This window comes from Micrasema longulum, unplaced genomic scaffold (genome assembly GCF_059751315.1).
Source record: "Micrasema longulum isolate JH-2025_06_02 unplaced genomic scaffold, ASM5975131v1 h1tg000677l, whole genome shotgun sequence".
NCBI lineage: Eukaryota > Metazoa > Arthropoda > Insecta > Trichoptera > Brachycentridae > Micrasema > Micrasema longulum.
In genome coordinates this window covers 500,415-521,678 of record NW_028277873.1, presented here as the reverse complement: position 1 = coordinate 521,678, position 21,264 = coordinate 500,415, and the positions used below count along the sequence as shown (strand labels likewise).

The 21,264-nt window shown below is 32.4% G+C and overlaps 3 protein-coding genes and 2 long non-coding RNA genes across 8 annotated transcripts in view; 2 read left to right on the top strand and 3 right to left on the bottom strand.

The window, feature by feature from the left end:
* The first annotated feature begins 540 nt into the window (after positions 1–540).
* Positions 541–4,402, top strand: LOC148279757 (uncharacterized). Its single transcript, XR_015822783.1, has 3 exons — positions 541–1,096; positions 2,985–3,105; positions 4,143–4,402. It is a non-coding gene; the product is annotated as an uncharacterized LOC148279757 (long non-coding RNA).
* A 1,346-nt stretch (positions 4,403–5,748) lies between these two features.
* LOC148279756 (uncharacterized) lies at positions 5,749–6,986 on the bottom strand. The gene is made up of 2 exons (XR_015822784.1): positions 6,032–6,986; positions 5,749–5,885 (listed from the first exon to the last, which is right to left on the bottom strand). It is a non-coding gene; the product is annotated as an uncharacterized LOC148279756 (long non-coding RNA).
* Positions 6,987–9,346: 2,360 nt separating this feature from the next.
* OSCP1 (Organic solute carrier partner 1) lies at positions 9,347–10,739 on the bottom strand. The gene is made up of 2 exons (XM_088229461.1): positions 10,628–10,739; positions 9,347–10,497 (listed from the first exon to the last, which is right to left on the bottom strand). The coding sequence occupies exons 1-2, from the start codon at positions 10,737–10,739 to the stop codon at positions 9,635–9,637; spliced, it is 975 nt and encodes a 324-aa protein (XP_088085587.1). The 3' UTR covers positions 9,347–9,634.
* LOC148279754 (protein-lysine N-methyltransferase SMYD4-like) lies at positions 10,353–21,221 on the top strand. 3 transcript variants are annotated; one of them, XM_088229460.1, is made up of 4 exons: positions 10,353–10,490; positions 10,763–12,131; positions 17,950–18,308; positions 19,985–21,221. In XM_088229460.1, exons 2-3 carry the CDS (start codon positions 10,821–10,823, stop codon positions 17,968–17,970), a joined length of 1,332 nt encoding a protein of 443 aa, XP_088085586.1. In that variant the 5' UTR covers positions 10,353–10,490; positions 10,763–10,820; the 3' UTR covers positions 17,971–18,308; positions 19,985–21,221. The 3 variants fall into 3 exon arrangements, with proteins under 3 accessions (XP_088085586.1, XP_088085584.1, XP_088085585.1); XM_088229458.1 differs by having other exon boundaries at positions 10,763–12,280; XM_088229459.1 differs by lacking the exon at positions 19,985–21,221 and adding an exon at positions 14,003–14,031 and having other exon boundaries at positions 10,763–12,280; positions 17,950–18,405.
* Positions 18,356–21,264, bottom strand: part of LOC148279753 (protein 5NUC-like) — a 48,643-nt gene continuing 45,734 nt past the window's right edge. For both annotated transcript variants that reach the window (XM_088229456.1, XM_088229457.1), the window contains exon 4: positions 18,356–20,131. In XM_088229456.1, the coding sequence (XP_088085582.1) occupies positions 18,740–20,131 (1,392 nt within the window). In that variant the 3' untranslated portion in view covers positions 18,356–18,739. The remainder of the gene's footprint in view (positions 20,132–21,264) is intronic.

Here is a 21,264-nt window from a genome sequence, read left to right as displayed (position 1 = left end):
CAAACATTATACTATTATGGAATTGAATTGATTGAATGATGTTTTATTTACAGGACGAAAAAGCTTTTGATAATATATATAATGAACCAATACTTTAACCCCAGAGGCTCTTATACTTCACAAAAGTTAACAGATGGAAGAGTTGAGGAAATGAAGATGTTTAAACATAGGCTGAACGCTTAATGTTACACAGTTTGTAAAGTGGCCACTTCAACCAGCCAATGACAGTACATAAGCTCAGTAAATACCTAGACTTCCATATTTCCTTCCCAAAATGTTTTCCCTCTGTTGCAACAAATTTTGATTTGAATATCGGATACTTTTAACCATGAAAAATCCCGCTAGTCGAAAAGCTAGTAAGTCATAAAACAGTTTTATTTCTTTGTTTCAGCAGTGGTATTCTGATCACTCTCGACACCCACGAGATGATCTCGACTTTCGGACGAGAATATAACGTGGTGTAATTTAGGGATTTTTATTTTTTGAACGCGGTTAAACTTGGTTTTCTATATGGCAATTCTGATGATTACATGTCAAATTACGTAAATGAATTCGAACACATAAAACCAAAAATAATGATTCTCAATAGAAACATTATTGTGACCTTAAGAATGACCCAAAATACTTAATTATGTTGAATTTACCAAACCTCAATCGTTATTTCTCGTTATTTAGACGGTTTTATAATTGACGTTTCATAGTTCGATATCTGACCGCAAAAGCGTGAGTGGCGAAAATGAGAAAAAATACTCGTGCGCATGCGTCACTGACGAGATGAATATACCTATTACAAAATATAACGCTTTTGCTATCCTGATGAAAATTTATAACGTTTGCCATGTGGGGTATTTATTTTTTCTACACGCCAAACTGTACTTTTTATATTGCAACAATGCAAAACATAAACAAACATACAGTGACAGTTCAACTACTTTTGTAAGTGATAAGTATGCCCCGGATCTACGTGTCCTTAGGGATTTTGTTTATTTTTATAGAACCTCTGTGAAATACCTACTGTACTCTATAGAAACTTGCATACGAACCACAGCGTCCCTAAATGTACATCTTGCGCGACAACAGGAATCATCATTTGAAGGTATGTTTATCTAATTCGGTATTTTAATCAAACTTATATATTGCGTACGGTTTAAACCTACCTTACGAGTTTTTCTCAAGTTGTTAATCATTATAATATTTATAAATTGTAAAAGGTTAAGAATAAGCTAGTGTTAGTAAAAAATAAACAAACCACCAAGCCGTTTTCCCCGGGACAGCCAAAGGATATACAACACACATGCGTTTGCAGTCATACAAAATCTCATGCATGTGTGCTGATTTTTCCAACTTTTGAAGTATTACCATATTCGCAGTGGTACAGCAATACCGCTACTGCGAACTGTTAGTTTTAATTGTTAATATTCGTAATGTAAATAATTGTTATGTATGTAAATACTTATCGTTTCAGCGGTATTTTTGTTTGGTTAAAATCGCAAGTAATATATTAACAGCTTTTATGTTCCCCCTTTTAATTTTTTTGTTGATAATTAGGCTTCCCGCCCACTAGGCAGCTCGGCTGCCGCAGTCAAAATTTTGCAAAGCCAGTTAAAGCAGCCAGCCTGACGGCCAGTCCAAATAAAATGGATGTGGAAGATGTTTTTGTTTACATTTTATCTCGTAAGAAACGCAAACCAAAAAGAAGATATTGAATTCATCCTTTACTTGAAAGGGTTCATTTCAAAATTATTTTATGGATCTTCTGTTTCGAAAGTCATTGCAAATTCGTTTCATAAAATACTTCTGGCTGCTACGACAAGTGCGCGGAGACTGAGGCAGTCACATACATTTGCTTTGTCTCGTTCTGGCTGCAGGCAGCCAGTTGGCTGCCGTGCACGTCAAACGCGTTCTAATGGCTGCCGCAGCCAGGAATTCTTGGCTGCCTAGTGTGCGGTATCTAATAAGCCGTCATATGTAGTATTAGCTGCCGCAGCCAGGCTGCCTAGTGGGAGGGGAGCCTTACAAAGTATTGCTGTACCGCCCGTACCACTGATGAGATCCTTCTCAAATAATTTGTTGGGTTCGGTCATGCCATCTCTTTTTTGGTCTTCTTTGTTCATTAGTCTTCCTCATAATTAATATTTATTTTATTAGTGGTTTAGTGGTGGTATTTCAATTTTATTTATTCATATATATGTACATTACAAAATAGAACATCTTAATTTACACATATAGAAATAATGAAAATAAAAAGGTAAAATTAGGTATTTATAAAAATAACACAGGTATACATAATATCCAAAAAATAATATGTTAAAAAAGTAAGAGAATCTTGTAACGACAAACTCCCTCAGAGACGTGAAAAATTACAAATGTTTATTAAGAAACAATGAAAGACAATTGGACATGCATACACATATGCCCTATGGCATGGAATGCTCTCCCAGCAGAGGTGCGAGGCTGTGAAAGTGAAGTGATGTTTCGGAAAAAACTTAAAACCCACTTGTTCTCTAAATCATTTGAATAAATCCGTAGCACGTGACAACAAAATAAATTATTTTAATTAAATTACAAATTTAAAAGCTTCAATTAAATTAACTTAACAATAGAATCACCATGTAAAGCGCCCTTGAGGTATTTTATTACGAAAATGGCGCTATATAAGTTATCCATAATTATTATTATTATTATTATTAAGATATTTAATTTTGCTAAACCCATCACCCTTTATAATAGCTCACAGCATGTGTTATAAAAAGGATACAATATTTTTAAGGTTATTGTAATATAATATAATTTATGTTATGAATAGTGGTGTTAAAATATACCTTTGCACTAAAACAAATATTATATCAATATTAATAATAATAGTAGTAAATAGTAAGCTCTATAAATGTCTAGACTTTTAATGATATTATCTTCTAAAAAAAATCTCATTCTCTGTTAGAACATCTGTAAATAATTTAACCGTTATAAGTGTATTTTTTCAGATTATATTAAACCAGTAAAGCGGATCTTTCGAAGGGATGATATCGATTGGCTCTTTAAATTTATGCTGTAATGGAATATATGGATATCAAACTATAGGATATATTCGTCATCTGCTTGGAGGTGGGACACATTGTTTATTAAGTAATTCAAGTTTTTTTTGCACTCTTGAAAATTCTCATTTTAAATTGTAATTTACTAAAAAATGAAAGATAAGTGGTACTTAAATTCACAAATCTGAAATAGTCAGTAGCAAGATTCGTCGCTACACCTTTATGACTGATATCTTTATTATAAAGATAAATCTAAATAAAAAAGGATACAATACTTCAGTTATTATTATAAAAATTGTAATATATATATTTTTATAGTTAAGATACCAGTCTGGGTATTAAAGATGTTGCAAAAACAATGAAATATCACTACCTACACAGTTATTATACATTTGTATATTTAAATATCAATCATCATTTATTTCCATATTAAACTATTTATGAGATTTGCTTTAAATAATACCCAATTTGTTATTTTTTCAAATGTTTTTTTATTACCAAACAGATTAAGAGCCAAAGTACATAAGAATTTTTTTTAAATAAAGTAAGTACTATTAAAATATCTTGTATTAGTTTAAAATTCATATTATATTAAATATTTTCTCTACAGCTCACGTTGGCATGTCCTAACAAAAGGAAATTTGTCACTATATGGAAAATACAAAGTTATACCATTACATATGACATCGCTTATATCATTTTGAATATTTAGAATTAATCAGTTTACACATATTTGAATTGCAATATCATAATCACAATACCTACAGACAACTTTAAAAATATTACCTTTACTGCATAATAATTTGCTCTGAGAAATAAAACATATAAATCACAAAATATAGCCTTCAAAGTTTTCTTTTTAAAAGGTTTAACAATATGCGGAATAATTAAGGTGTTTGATTTTTGCGTGTACTGATGCACTTAAGTACAATATACAAAAATATGTATATTGGAAGGTTTATTGCAATACCTGATGAATAACTTCCAACTAACCTAAATAAGATATATTTTACTATTTTAAGTGCTTATTTTAGTATGTCATTTTGTAATAAATGTAATTAAAAATGTATTGTAAATTATATAATTTTTTGTTTTTTTTATTTTTAGCAAAGAGGAAATATCAAATGTTGCAATTTGGTGTCAATTTTTAACACCTTTATGATCATCTGAGAAAATGGGAGTAAATATGTGGCAGAGCAGAAAAGCGGACTACAGAAATGAGTCTACAACAACTACATCAAACACTCAAACCTTTTCTCACAAATGTAGAGCATTAGCTAAATTCTAGTTAGTTTTTTGTAGTTCTTTTTTATTATTTTATACCTAAAAACTTATAAACTACAGTGCAAGTACTGTTATTGAAAAAATATTTTGGTGTTTTAGTTTCCTTTTCACACGTAATTAAAATATAGTCATATCTCACACATAAATATTTAAACACATATTTCAAATATAAGGAACCTTAATGTGATCACTTTCACCGGGAGAAATAAGGGCTCTGGCCAAGAATTGTATTTACTTTAGTTTTAGTTAGTTAGTTTTACGAAAACAGTACATTTGAAATTATTTTTATTTATATTACCTTTTGTTACAAGAAAATGTATTCTCACATCCTCTCAACGCGTTTGCTTATTATGCAAGAGGTCTCAGGTTCAGTTCCTGACATGGTAGACATGAAATATTTATTTTAAAAGGTGATTTTACAGTACAATATTTCATAGTCCCTTGACTGGCACCCCAAGCGTACGATTGATCATCTTTTCTTTAAGTAACAAAAATATCAAGATACGCTGCGATTGGTGTACCAATGCAGTGCCCTATGCAATTAGGTGCGGAATTGAAATGATGATGATGATTACCTACATTTATTTATTCTACGGTATAAAAATTCATTATATATTTTTTTAAAAGAGATTTGTGTTCTTATGATTTACTTAAACATTTAATTTTGAGGGCCATTTTCGACGAGTTTTAAATAACTCTATTAGAAAATAGGAATCAAGTTGGGATGGAATGGGATTCTAACCACAGACCTTTGAACCGTGAGTCCATGACGATAGTCATAAGACCACAACCCAATTTAACTCAATTGATTCACAGTTTACATATTAATGTACTGATTTTTTTTAGGCTGTTGCCGTGTTATGCCATATTAATAAGCATAGGGGAAAAAATCTAGTGAAATTAAAATAACAATATTAAAGTCCAAAAAAAATGTAAAATACACATAAAAATTATAAAAAGTTACAAAAATTAAATTTAGTCGATTAAAAAAAAGTTTTTTTTTTTACTTTATTAATTATTTGTGCATGTTGCGTTTACATTTAATTCATGAAAAATTTCTAAACATAACAAATTTTGATATTATACCAATTTATTGTATTGTTCATACGTTGACGTACTCATCGTCCAAATACTTGCGGACTGGCTGGATTTCCTCCCTAGGGAGAAATAATTTAATAAAATTCAATTTGGTCATAAGCCCTGTAAATGCCCATACTTCCATATTCTCTTCTCAAAAATGTTTTCCCTCTCTGTTGCAACAAATTTAGAATAAATTGATTAAATATATTATGCTCTATTATTCCTTTATGGCAGCCAACAATGAACTCAAATTCTAGGAAACTGGTGCGGATAGGGAAATGATGCGGATAGGTGCGGATAGGGAAATGATGAGATACCTTACACAACCTTAATAAAAATAACTATTGACTTTATTTTTTGGTTTTACACCTTTTAATAATTGAGAATGTCAGAAGAATAAGTATATTTCAACGATATGGGATCAAACAAACAGATCTTGCACTGGTTCATTTTTTACTTACACATTCAGAGATTGTGACAGAAAATCTGAAATAAGGATTTAAAATTTATATGCATTTTGATTTGATATTTAAACCTTACAGCTTCAATTATAATTTGAGCAAAAAATGTTCTTGCATGTAATGATTCATTATGTTATCAGTATACCGACATATAATTACAGTATTACTAACCATTAGAGCGACATCTTGTCCCAAGCATTGAAATACAGTAGACTTTCGCACATAATTGGTTCCTGAAAATGTGTGCGAATGTTGAATGTTCGAAAGTCGAGGGATGTAAAAAATATGTATTTTTTAATTAAGTTAATGAGGTGTTTTCAGGTGATTCTTTATAAATTTTTCAAGAGTTAATTAAATACTTCCATATTTTTTGTTTTCTTGATAAAGAGTTCTATATAATAACATGCTGTATTTAATTTTCAAAATAAATAAGGATTCATTCATATTTTTTACTGTCAAAGACAATTTAATCAGCTTTTTCCTTACATTAACTGTGTATTTCATTTACCAGTTGTTGCAATTAAGCAGTCATTTGACAGAGGTTCTGAGTGATATTCAATTAACTTGTTAACATCTTCATTGGTTGAAGTCTATACTATATCATCTGTGATAGTTTCCAGAGTTTCTTCAAAATTCATCATTTGCGGGCATAATTGTTTACAGGAACCTTTCATTTTTTACTTTTTTATTTCAGCCCACAAGTATCCAATATTGCTTATTGCGTTCCATATATTATAATTCTACTGAAATTGTCTTAATGTAGGCACACCTTCCCTGTCAGTTTCCTTAATGACCTGATTCATTATTTTCCTCATAACATATTATCTTAACATAGTTATCACTAGTTAACCGAGGGAGCACCTGCATGGAAGCGAAGAATGTTTGCATTATTGATAAAAATCTGTAAAAAACATAATTTATTTAAATGCCTGAAATAGTGAATTACGCAAAAGTAGAAAGTACAAAAGCCGACGGCCGACCGTATGTCTTTGGGAATACTAAACAATCAATCAATGCATCGTCTTGTCATTCAATTGGCTTCAATATGGCAATCTTTAGGAACCTTTATAGCATGATTAAGATGCATTAAATGTGTATCCGAGTTCCCTTTGATAATGTATGTGTATATATAAATTAATAATTAATATAAATTAGAAACGAATTTAGTGTTGAAATATAATCAACACCGACTGACATACTCGAACTGTGCCAGATCTAGATCGAGGAAAAAAGACCTCAAATCGATCTGACTAATATTTTGACAATATATTACGTGTTTAAATTGATTAAATTTATTAATTGCGAGTACTTACCTGTATTAACTCCGTTATTTTTGACAAAGACTAAAAATGTCCGACAAATTAAAAAAAACTTACGAACCTTCAATTTATGAGCACAAATGGATTTGTCGTAATTTGTATAATGGCGTCTTTTGAGTTTTTACAGGTGACGCAATATATTTAATTGCCAATTTAGTAGCTCACAATAAAAAATAAACATACATTTTTAAAAACAAAACATCTCGCGGGTCGCATGTTTGACGTTTGCCAGATTTACAAGGTTAGTTTATTTGAATGCTGTGCGCATGTGTGGTTTTAACGATACCTATTACGAGATTCGTTCAGGATACCAAAATGATTTTAACGTGGTAGAGAGGCCCACGAGAGTGGTTCAGAATACCACCCCAGAGTTGAGAGATAAAAGAATGCACCGGACTCTGATCTCCAGTCAATTGACATGAATTATTTGACATCACATTATTTGACATCACATCATCTGACTTTCTTGGCAAAAATAGCCCGTAATTTTTATTATTTATGAAAAATAAATTTACTGAGTAATAGTAACAAGATAATTTGTTTAATATTAATATTTTTAAGAAGCTTCATGTTTTTGGTTTGTGTTTTTATTTTGTTTTTTTGTTTTTTGTGTTTTTTTTCTCTGTTTTTTGTATTTGTTGTTTTTGTTTTTTGTATTTTTTGTTTTTGTTTTTTGTTTTTGCTAAATAAATTCAAAATTGCATGAATGTTGGTGTGACAACCTTGTAGGATGTTTGTAAAACAAACATCATGCAAGTTTGTTGGATGGTAACTAGGAAGTTTGCTTTAAACTTGCCTCAAGTTTACAAACTTGCAATTTCAAACTTGGGTCAAGCTTAAACTCTTGATACTTCAAACTTGATACAAGCTTGAGGCAAGTTTAAATTGCTATCTGGGAACGGATCTCCAAAATCAAATCTCTTAGTAATGTTTGACGTTAATGCAATATAAATTTCTTTGCATGTTTTATAGAAATCTGTAATAGCTGAACGGGGGGTACATTTTCATAATTTAAAAAAATTTATAAACTTTCTGTAGCCTTTTTTCACTTCTCGATTTCATTCATCATAATTGATGTTATCAATTACCATCAAACTGTTGATGTGTTAGCGAAAAATAAATTAATAAATGATAAAATATTAAAATCCCCTCAAAATCCCCAATCAAGTTGAGATTCCCCGCAGTCTTGGGAATTCCCCACAAATTGGCAACCCTGCCAGTTCGTTCCTGTGTCTCCCCGCGCAGACCTATACTCTTCCCCTTTCCCGGGGGTAGAGTGGGTCTGACGCAATCTCTTTGTTCTCTGCTTGGGACAACTGATAAACGGGGGTTACCCGGCATATTGAGCCATGATATGGTCAGTCATGACAATTTAGGTTTATAAATATTATTAGTCCTTTTTATGTTGTTGGAAACGGGGTACGAAGTATATATTATAAAAGGCCTATTTGTTCAGGATTACCTCCTGACAATTGTTATGTTATACCTGGTATTTTTTGTTAAAGACTATCATTTCTACTATAAATATATTATTCAAATGAAAATCAATTCATTGCTAAAAATACTCGTGCAACAAAATGCCAAAAAACAGTAAAGGTATTCAATATATTTATTAGCTCGGCATCCTTAAGGTCAAACAGCACTAGAACATCACTGAGCAGGACGCCGCGTGTCGCGGCAACAGAAAATATTATTTTCACTGTTTTGGATGAAATAAACCACACTACAGTTCCGCTCCAGTGTGCGGCACATTTTACTGATTGTTCTCGCGCAGCTCCGCTAAAATGCAGCGATGCCTTAGTGCTGTTTGAGTCATAATAATTATTAAAATATATGTTTTACTATCTTAATTTGCATACACAAACTACTTGTATAGTTCAGTAAATATGAAAAAATTTGCCCTTACCCTGAGATTATTGTGAGTTTGTGAACATACCAAAAAAAGGCGCAATTTTCAAAAGTTATTGTGTTTTAACTTTTAAAACACCATACCGTACCTACCACAATAATAAATGTAAAATCTATTATTTGTAATTATTTAGCAAGAGAATATTCTGATAATTGAATTTGGTACTAATTTAATTTATAAATTATTTACAAATGAATTTACATGTGGATATAATTTTGAATAACACATTTAATATTATGGTCAATTTTAAATTATTACTTTTATTATTTTAAACTTAATTAAAGTGTGCATGAGTGGATGTTACTGAGAATTATAATAAAGTTAAATGTTTCCAACGCATCACTCAAATTTGGGTGCTTTGCCAAAAAAAAAATTTTTTAAAAAAACTCTAAGCAATTACTGTGTGCGTTATGTGTGTATATTGTGAACATTCGTTTTATTTCTATGTAATTGCATAGTGAATACCTATTTAATTATAAAACTCTTTCATTGTGTACGTAAAATACACGGGTATCAATATTTAATTTACTACAGATTATTATTTTTTTAATCTTCCTCAATCATAAGCAACAGGTCATCGTGAATCGATTGAGACTCGTAATCACTGTCGTCTTTTGTAACTAATGTAATATTTCGATCGATACAACATGATTTACCTGGTTCAGATTGAACATAGCATACACTATCCACTGTTGATTTTTCTTTTTTATCAGCTACAGATTGGTTTAGTGGTTTATCAACTGAAATTAATTTATAGTTAAATTTTATTTTCTTGTTTTCGTTTATGTTTGTCGATAAATTTTGTACAAAAGAGAGCTCCGAAATATCACTATCGGACATATCTTCGATTGATGCTACATCATTTGATTGTATTTTTTTGACATCGCAGGAAACATCGTGAGCATAAAAGTTCTCGCCGAGATTTTGCAGATATTTCGAAGATTCGTTTGTCAAGATTGTGAAAGAACCGTCGTGTCTTTGCAGACCTAATTTTAATAAAATGGAAACTTTGGTTCGAAAATCATTTAACCAGAACACAATAGCGTTTTTGGTAAATGCTAGTTCCTGATCAGTAATACTTTGGAATATTTCTTCGAATCTTCTAAGTGCCCTCTCCACTTTGAAAATAGCGCGTTCTTGTTGAAGAGGTAAGTTTTGTATTCCCCGTAGATGGCGCTTTGTAAGGATTCCCAGTTCTTGAGGGAGAATTTGAGACATTTGCCATTTGAACATCATAGTCATCAATTCCCAAAGTTTGTCCATTGAAAACTGGTCCAATCGCATAATGGACACAGCGGCGATATCTTCGAGGAGTGTCCTAATATTGGCGTGAGTTTCTAACTTCTGCACCGCAGTCAATTCATCCAATAGTTGTTGGTTGAAGAGTACTTCTGTTATGTCCGTAAGTACTGAATAAATGAAATAAAACAGGTTTAATTATCTCGTGAAAGCTATAATCTTATTTGATACATCGCTGTATTATGCGAAATTTGCGAAACAATCCAACATAGTTTAGTTCAGAATGGTTCAGGCACTTACCTTGCATTCCTCTGTGAACCGGTATCTTTTGCGCTTGAAGTCTTTGATCTATCACATACAACATTTCACACCCTAGATTGATAGCTAGGAGAATATTTGCGTGCTTTGACATTTCAATACGACTGTTTGTTTTAGGTCGATGTGGTGTTGATGTAATTTTCAGAAATAATCAATAAGGGTAACATAACCTAAAATGGGGCAAATGAACATTGAGCAATTATATCAGCATATCATCAGCCTTATAACTAAGAATGGAAATGTCAAAGATTTTTCATTTAGACTTGCAATTTCGCAATCCAATTCTGAGCGAGTCGAAATAGTTTACAATTTATTAAGTGAATTAGAAGTATTCCCGACTTTAATAGTCACAAAAAAAGAAAACGGCATTTCTGATAAATTTAGAAATTTGGGAAATGAATTTTTTAAAAGAAAGGTTGACGAAAGAGCTCTTTATAATTATAATAAAGCTATAATGTACGCCCCAAACGATTCAAAACAATTGTCATTGGCGTTTGCTAATAGATCAGCTGTTCTTTTTTCTCACAAGCTATACAATGAATGTATAAATGATATTGACAGAGCTTTAAAGACAGGTTATGATGAAAATTTAAAACCCAAAATATTGAAACGTAGATCCATGTGTGAGGAAGCGCTATTAGAACTGTCCGACGTAGATGAAGTGGCAGCTCAATGCCGCAGGCAGTTTAAGCTGTCCAAAGAGCATCATCCGCTTATTCCATGTGCAAGTAGTAGTCTGGAAATATCGTACTCTGAAGAAATGGGACGCAGTGTGGTAGCTACAAAAAATATTGTTCCTGGAGAAGTTCTGGTTATCGAGCAACCATACTGCTGCATTGTTCTAGAGAAATATTATTTGCTGTATTGTTACAGTTGCTTAAAGCAGTGTGACTCTATGCTGCCATGTGAAAACTGTTGCTTTGTTATGTTTTGCAGTGAAGAATGCCGAGAAACGGCTTGGAAGTCTTATCATAGTATTGAATGTTCACTAATGCCACTGCTGTCGGTAATAGAGTTTACAAAACTAGAATTGCTCGCTTTCCGCACAGTCATTCAGACCAAAATTACTTTATCTGACTGGAAATGTTTACACAATACAATAACAGAGGCTGAAGCCGTTAATAATCCTGAAAAGAAAGGTTTTACTAAAGTAAATACCGATTCTGATGTGGAAAGTTGGATTTTCGATTCCAAAAGTTATATTCCTATTCATACTCTTGTAACAAATGCAGACAAAAGATCAGTTTCAGATATTTTTCAAAAGTCTGTCACAGCAGCTGTGTGCTTACATTTCCTTATAGAATATAGCAACTTTTTTTCCGATTGCACAGAAGAATCCACCAGCGATAAAGGAAATATTTTGAGTAAAGAGAACTGTATTTCTCTCACAGGCGGGCTTCTTTTGCATCACAATATGACCTCTCCGTCCAATATGCACACAATAAGCAGTCTGACTAGAACTAATGATGGTGGTTTTGTGAATGATGTGAGTTTTGGTGGCGGTGCTTATGCCTTTCTAAGTTTGCTTAATCACTCTTGCGCCCAAAACGTAGTCAGACATTCTATTGGTTCTGATATGGCTCTTGTTGCATTGAGACCAATCAGTAAAGGTCAGCAACTATTTGACAATTACGGGTGAGTTACAATGTAAACTTTCTATATTTTCTTCTTTCCACTTTCCACTTTACAAAACCTTGCATGAATAGGGGGGTAGATCCCGTTTGCAAAAAGTTTGTGAAATTAAAAAAAATAATGGCCATATCTGGAATTATTAATGATACAAAAAATTTAAATACAGTCCAACTCGGTTATAACGATCACGGAAATAGCAAGATCTCGGACGTAACGAGGAAACATTAGTTGACATTTTAATTCATGGTTTTCTCCATACAATTATTCACTGTTATAACGAGCTACTTCTCGGACATACCGAACAAAAAATATTGCCAAAAATTATACTAAAAATCTTCAATTGTTAAAAAAATCATTCTCGAAATAAGAATCTAAGTAGTAAAATCTAAACGGTCGGCTAACATAACGGATAAATACCGCCGGGCATTGGAATCAGATTATGTTTATGATAGCTATGTAAGTGTCTAAGTACCTTATTGGATTTTTCGGCTACAATATTGAAAAATGAACACACATGGTTTTTAAAAAATCCAAGCTTTTTGAACTTAGTAAGTGCCAGTTAGGCACATTGTTACAATTTACAGCTGCTTTTGCTTTTGTAGTTTATGGCTTATTTCAATACACAATAAACATTACAAGTGGGTGATATCAAATGAGTTCTAGACCAGATCGGTTAAAACCTAACCCCTGTAAAAAAAATCTGCATGAATTATTTGTACACATATGTATTTACTTGTTTACTTAGTGACAATGTGCAATAGCAATTGTATAAAAAAACCTTTCTCTGGTATAACAAGCAAATTAAAGTGGTCCCATCTTCCTCGTAATAACCAAGTTCAACTGTATACCTATTTTCACAAATTATAGTGTAGTTTTAAGAGTTATTATAGTTTATTTAAAACTTTGGGATAGGTTAAATTTTAGATTCTCCCCCCCCTTTTGCATCGCAATGTAAAAATATGGCTACTGTTTGAAGGATTATGGCGAATAAAACACAGAAATAGAAATATATACTTTTTAAAATCATAATGTTCACTCTACATTATGCAGTAATTATTGATAATTTGTTGCAAAGTGGCAGATCTGGTTCTGTATTGCACCATAGATGGTGCCAGATCCAAATTTCGCAATAGCTTGCTTGGTTTCTGGCGGAGTTGTCTCACTTGTGTTTTAGCGTGTCTTGTATATTTTTTACAAGTTGTAGATAGTAGAATGTAAAGTGTAATGGCAAAAAATTGAATCTGCCCCCCTCTTCATGCAAGGTCCTCGATTGAGATGTGCGGGAACAAGCTTGTCTAATCAATACAAAAAACAGTTTTAAAGAACTGCAAAGAACTGTTTTTTAAAAAGAAATTACTTGCAAGGCTAAAAACACAATTAATTTATAACAGTGCAAAAATACTTTTTACATGTAATTATTTTATGTGGACCTTGCCTTGTGAGTCGAACCTAAAACCTTATGCATGGTAACCTAATACCCTAACTATCGTACTACAAGGTGGACATTAAAAAATGTAGCTCAATTCCAACCATTTATAGTACCGTTGGATCAACATTTCTGTTTCTAAATACTTAAATTATTTTTAATTCTGTTTTGTAGTCTATTTCTTAATCTGTCTGCGTAAAATAATACTAAAATTAATAATTGTTTCTGCATTTTCAATTACGATAAAAATAACAACTTTATGGTTGCAACGTGGGTTTATGCTGTGTTAAATGCTCAAGAAACAAGGTATTGAAAGCATTGTGATGAGGTATGATATTAAAAAAATGTTATATTTCCACCCACATTACTCACTTTACCAAATAGTATACCATTGCACAATAATACGGTTGTAACATAGAATTAAGAATAGTCCAGAAGGAGCATAGAATCATATTTGAATACATCGGACTGTGTCCTAAAAATCCCCCACTATGCCCCACTTTCGTCGCGCGCATTCGTGATGTCGCCGCGTAATGTTGCACGATGGGAAAAAATATAATCACAACACAAGTGTAAGGTAAAAAAAAAAAAGCAATCTGTCAATTTCTCTGAAATTTGATTGTGCACGCGGAAATATTGATGGACACAGCAGAGTGATAAGTAAAGGATCATTTAATAAGAGTTATTGAATTAATGAACTTTGAACTTAAAATATAAAACAAATTTTAGTTTACATAAAACGGATATTTTTATATCATGTTAAATAATATTTGATATTTTAAAGATAATGTCGGTCAAATGTCCACCACTGAGTTGTTAAATCCGAGGTCCAATTTTCATTAGTTTTCTCATTAGATGAGCAAAGTAGGGTAAAAAAATTTACTACCCTGGCAACACTAACGAAATGTCCTTTTTGATTTCTTCGACAATCCGGCAGATGGAAAAATAATTCAATTTTTAAGTAATGTATTTGCTACTTACACATTCATTTGCTAATTACACATGAAATGTGATCCCATCCTGTTTCCTTAAGATCCTAGCAGGAATTCAAATCAGGAGTTGCGTACTGAGCGACGTCTACAAAGAAACTAATGGGTCAAAACGTAAAACTACTCATTTATGAGTAGTTTAGCCGCCTTCTGTTTGATGGTCGTATGCGGTTTCTAGACTATTCTTAATTCTATGGGTTGTAAATTAATGTAATTTTGTAACTTATTTTGTAACACATTAATATTTGTATGTAACGAAAACTTATTTCCATGTACACTATTGTTATATGTCACCCTCGCCCTCGGAGTAATAATACACCACCCGCTTGTAGAGTCGCCCATATGAACAAAAACCATTACAGTCGAACTTTCTTATAACTATCACAAATATAATGAGGAAACATTAGTTGAAATTTTAGTTTGTGGTTTTCTCCATACATTTATTCACTTTTATAACGAACTTCTTCTCAGACATAGCGAACAAAAATATTGTTAGCTGTTTAGTGAAAACTCTTCAATTGCTTTAATACATCGTTTTCAAAATGAGAACCTAAGTAATAAAATCCAAATGGGGGACTAACTTATTACCAATGCCACTGGGCGTTAGGATCGGTTGATGTTTATGACACTATTGAAGTGTCTAAGTACCTAATTGGTGTTTTTGCTGACAACATTTACAAAGTATCACACACATGGTTAAAATTGTGTGTAAAAAATCCAAGTTTTGTGAACTTAGTAAGCACAGGCTCGGCACCTCATTACAATTTACAACTTCTTTTGTAGTTTATGAATAATAATAATCATAATCATGGTTTATTAACAAAAATAACAATTACTTTATCTACTACATACACACTTAGGTAATAGATTTCTCTGGATCATGTCTAGTCTGCCCAACTAGGTAGAACCTGTTTTAAGGGAGACATTTTTATGCAAAATAAACAATAACATTACTACCTACTAGTTAATTTATTATACAGTTATACAATATTGATTTATACCACCTATTATTAAAGAATGTTTTTGAGTAAATTTTCCGATTTTTCTCGACCTAAACCCAGTAACCAATTTTTCACAAATTTATTTTATTGAATCCGTGTCATGGTTTTGCAATGTTTGGGTAACATATTGAATATTTTGGGGCCCAGAAACCTGAAATTTCTTTACCCGAATTGATCCTTGTTTCGGGGGTTTTTACAATGTTTTTTTTATTTATTATGTTCTATGGTCAATGCATAATAAACATAACTAGTGGGTGATGTCAGATAAGTTAAAACCTAACCCTCTAATCTTAAACATGACTTCTAACCAGCAGAAGTGTTTCAATTTGCGAAAAAGTGGCATTTTTTTTGTAAAATAGAACGTAGCGTGAAATATGTTGAAGTGTCTAAAAAGTTCTCTTTATCCTTATCACATTGTGAAAAAATACAAATGTTTATTTATCTGAATTTGAAATTTAGAAAGTGGTGTGTTTGTAAGCATTCATTATAATTTTCAATCGTGGCAATATGCAATGGCGAATTGATCTAAAAAACCTTTCTGTGGTATAACGAGTAATGCTTATGACTGGCAAATTTAGTCAGTCCCGTTTTCCTCGTAAAAACAAAGTTATTGTTAGCAATCACAAAGTTAGCTACAGTTAACAGCAATACAACGGGTTGTAGGTACTCTGGTCGAGAATTACAAGCGCAAACCGAAACCGTCCATTGCACGTTTGTTGTTTAACCAAAAATTTGGAAAATTGTTCTTTGCAATAGAGCGAAAGGGCATCTCTATAAGCGGGAGAGCCCTCACCTTTCTCATAAAACTATGTAGGTATGTTAAAATATTGTGTAAGAAAGTGCAATTTAGCTGTGTAGTGTTTTTGTTATTTGTATAATTTCAAAAATAAAGGTAAGTTTAAGTAATAGTTTGTGTAAAATGTATACACATTTATGTATGTAGGTAGTATTGAAAAAATCAATGGATTAAGGAATCTTTTTTTGATTTTAAAAATACTTATTGCTCAAAAAATAAGTCTACTAGAAAGTGGTAATAAAAAAAGATAAAATCATGCAGGTATTAAAATATTAAAAAATAAAAGCATAAATTTGATTTGAACATAAATACGATCAAACATAATGTTATGTGCACAATAAGTTTTTCTGGGTTATGCTGTGTGTCGTTCGTACTTTTTACCGACGTTTCGGATCGCGTTACAGCGTCTATCATCAGGGTTGATGTTATTTACAAACGGATACAAAAAGTAAGAGATTTTGGCTAGAATAGCTTCTATATCAAACACAAACAAGACGTATGACAGCAATAACGATAACTATAAAGGGATAGTTTGTTTGCCATATGTAAAGAATATTACGGATAGAATTTCCAAAATCCTTAAAAAACACCAGATCAAAACTGTTTTCGGCACGTCGACAAAAATAAGAGATTTTCTTAAATCAGCAAAGGACCGGGATCCTCTCGAAACCGACTGCATTTACAAACTGGATTGTAAAAACTGTCCTAAGGTATACATCGGGCAGACTGCCAGAAAGATTACAACGAGAGTAAAGGAGCACATGAGTGCATGCAGGCTCGGCTACCCCGAAAAATCGGCCTTGGCCGAGCACCACATAGAAACGGGGCATAAGTTTTCCTTTGAGCCTGATTGATCCTTTGATTGATAATCTTAGGGAGGCCAAAGAACCACCAAACTCGACTAGTAAAAGAAGCAATTGAGATTTACAAACATCCCGACAACATTAACAGAGGTGATGGGATGCGATTAAAAATATCCTGGTACCCAGTCATAAAAAAATCGCATAAAGACTGCGATGTAACACAGATTTGTGATACGGTATAGATCCTAAGTACATAATGGTACACATTAATCTAAACGACTACGACATGGTACAAATCCCAAATACATAACGTCACACATAAACGACTACGACACGGTACAAATTCTAAGTAGCTAACGTAACACATATTCATACACAAATAACATCAACCCTGATGATGGACGCTGTAACGCGATCCGAAACGTCGGTAAAAAGTACGAACGACACACGGCATAATAACCCAGAAAAACTTATTGTGCATCTTAACGGCCGTGAAAATCTAAGAAGTTTAATAGTATTATGTATTTCTTTTAGCAATGTATTATAATTTTATAATGCTTACATTGTAATAATGTAAAAATAAATGCTTTTTAATTTTTTTCAAATTGATCTCTGCTAAATTATTTTTATAATATAAAGACGGTGATAATTTTTCAGATTCCATCATGCAACAAGTAATATTGTTGACCGCCAAAAGTCTCTATACTCCCAATACAAATTCAAATGTGAATGTGAAGCGTGTGTTCAGAACTGGCCACTTTATATCAACTTGCGTCCAGCGCATATTACTGATAAAAATAAGAAAAAAGTCATAAATCACAAAATACTAACAACAGAATTGATTGAGAGTCTCCAGAATGGAGATAGAACAATGGCCTTAAATATTGTGAATCAACTATATCCGTATGTGAGCATCTTAGAGGAAAGTGCTCCCAGTTTGGATTTGGCACAATATCAAGAAACCATCAAGCAGTGTTGGTCCCTATTTGGAAATGTTTATAAACCAAAATAGTGCAGTAAGTTATTTTATTACGGTATGATGTTTTATTGAAAATACATTATGTTTGTGTCAGTAGTCTTTATTTATACTATTTATAAATTCTCAAATAAAAACATATAACCATGGTTTATTATTAAAAAACCTCACAATTTTAATTAGGTTATTTATTTGTACCTATTATTTTGATTATATACAGCTTAGTGTTATTTTTTGCAGATTTAATTGGAATTACACAATTACAGTGTCCAAAAACACATATTGTGACCATGTTGAAAAATCGATGATATGACAATAATTTGTTATGTCTTCTTGTCTATTTTCCTACTCTTCTTCTGACTTTCCACCTTCCAAGCCTTAATTACTTTAAATAATACATTGAAGTTAAAGCTGTTGTTAAATCAAGAATACTTTAGTCAGTTCTTTAAAATTATCTAGTTCAAACCTAATCTAAAACATTCGTATATATAATAATGCTGATATTAATAATACTATTATGGATGACAGTTTCTCTGCTCCACTTTTAACATGTATAGTTATTCTGCCTTGAATTTCTGGATGTACCGGACTTTTTCTAGTAATATATTCACTCAAAATATCTACATCATTTAGAGCGAGAACATTGCTAGATTCTATTTCATCAGCTAACATTGTATAGTTGTCTCCTCCGAGGTATAAAAACTGGGTGATCAAAACCTTATAGTATTCATCATCTTTTAGAGTTGAATACGCTGGCACGACGCACTCCCCACACAATACATGCGCAGACATAACTCTGTTACCCGCTTCACGTGTCAAGTTGTATTCCACTCGTAGTCCCGAATACTGTAGAAAAGCTCCCGGTTTCTCTATTGGATTGTAATTATGAACAGACCATTCCAGCGCTTTCTTCAGCACTGAACCAGTCAAATTAACAGCAACTATTACATTGTCGAAAGGCAAGACATTTAAGATATCTGCTCGAGTAATATTTCCACCACTGCTCTCAGCATTAATCGAAGATCTTATGCCTCCTCCTTGGATAAGAGCCATGGGGGCGTCCGACCAGCCAAAGTTTGTTGGTTTAAAATCTAAGGCATAAGCATACACCATTGAATCGGCGATAAGATTTCCTAAATTGCACTCTTTTGTTCTGCAAATATCTGCATCCAAAAGGACACTTGTTCGTCCCACAACATTGGTGCTGTAATTTTTTATTCCCGGACGGTAAGTCTCTAGTAAATCCAATACATCTTGCTCTCTCGGTATAGAGTTGTCCAGCAAAATCGGTTGACCGTCAAAGCTAGTGACATCCCCTTTAGAATTAAACTTAATGTGAAGTCTTCCTAAATATTTGGTGTAGGCATACGCTTGTACGACTGGAACTTTCTTGCCAGATGTCTGCTGAACTACAGTTGGGTACGGTCCAACAGGAGATTCAATGTCAATTGTCTTTCCATTCCACAAAAATGTATTAGTATGTCCTCCAATAACTAAATCAACGTCTTGAACTTCCTTAGCAATTTTCTTATCAGTTTCATATCCCGAGTGTCCTAAGGCAATGATTATATTAACACCACCTTCTTTCAATTTTTTTGCTTCTTCTTTAATAGCGATAACTTCATCAATATAACTTATATGATTTGGTGCAACTAGGAATTTTGTGTCGGGAGTAAGATATCCTATTATACCTATTTTTGTATTTTTTATTTCCAGAACAATGGATTTCTTCATATTGGTGACATCTTGGAAATCTGCCTCATCTTTAGTATCTATGTTCGCACTTAGTACGGGACAAGTCAAATTCTTTATAAAAGGCGTCAAACCGCTTACTCCGTTATCTAGTTCATGGTTGCCCAGTGACTGAAATAAAAAAAAAGTTTATACTCTTTACACTAATACTCTTTCAATAACTTTATTAGTTAGCGTTTTTTTTTTTTACGTTCATAATTAAGTATTATGTATCTTTTTCAAAGTATAGCATACATTTTCGGTTTTAATTTTTTAATATTTTTTCAGAAAGGATTACTTTTGAAATAGGTTAACATAATACTTTTGCTATCCTTAAATTATATTATTTTGTTAACAATAGATTTATATTACTTTAAGTGTTAGTAGAGGTTGGTGGAAAATACAAGGGGGTTCCCAAAAGAAACTGGACAAATATTGTGGTGAGCTGAGTTTTTATAGTTATGGGTTCTGCTGATGTAGAGCTACCTTCCCGGGTGTCGTTACTGAAGGTTCTGTTTAGTTGGTGTGAAAACTGGCTCAAATCTCTTGGAATGTTAACAACGGCCTACAAAAATGATGCTAGGAGGGAAACAAAAAAAGTGTTATTTTAAAAGAGTTGAAATATCAATTGATTACCAACCCCGCTCTGTACGTCCTTTGGCAGCCCGAACTGAAAATGTGGTTAAAATTTGTCAAATCATATAGATGACACACCACCAAAGAAGTTGTGGAGCTATCTTGAGTGACTTGGAGTTCAGTGAAGTGAATTGTAAGTGAAGATTTGGGGATGACAAGGATGACTACCAAATTTGTTCTCACACAACCCTCTTTGTGTGCCAATTTTTTTTCCCCAAATAAGTATAATCGCTGTGCCAAACCCTCTATTCATCCAATATAGGCCTCGGCGACTTCTTTCTATTCCTTTGAATGAAAAAATACACAAAAGGATAGCGTTTTACCAACTTGCCGAGGTAAAGAAAAAAAAATCAACAGGTGGTATCAAGCATCACGAATAACGAATTTTAAAAATATTTCCAGCAATGAAATAATATTCTACAAGAACCTTAACTCCAATAGAGAGTACTTTAAAACCTTTTAATAGTTTGTTGAAAATTATTCATTATTTTTTTTTTTTTTTAAATATTCATCCGGTTTCTTTTGGATGCCCTCTCGTGTTTATCCAATGGATATTTTTGTTTCAATAAAGTTTATATGCGAATTATTGGGATATTCTTATTCTCAGATTAAAAGAAAATGTATATTTT

Coding starts and splice junctions, on each gene's coding strand:
- OSCP1 (XM_088229461.1), bottom strand. CDS start 10,739: ATGTCAAAGCACGCAAATATTCTCCTAGCTATCAATCTAGGGTGTGAA. Junction 10,498..10,627: donor GGTTCACAGAGGAATGCAAG/GTAAGTGCCTGA, acceptor TCATTTATTCAG/TACTTACGGACATAACAGAA.
- LOC148279754 (XM_088229458.1), top strand. CDS start 10,821: ATGGGGCAAATGAACATTGAGCAATTATATCAGCATATCATCAGCCTT. Junction 12,281..17,949: donor CAACTATTTGACAATTACGG/GTGAGTTACAAT, acceptor ATAATTTTTCAG/ATTCCATCATGCAACAAGTA.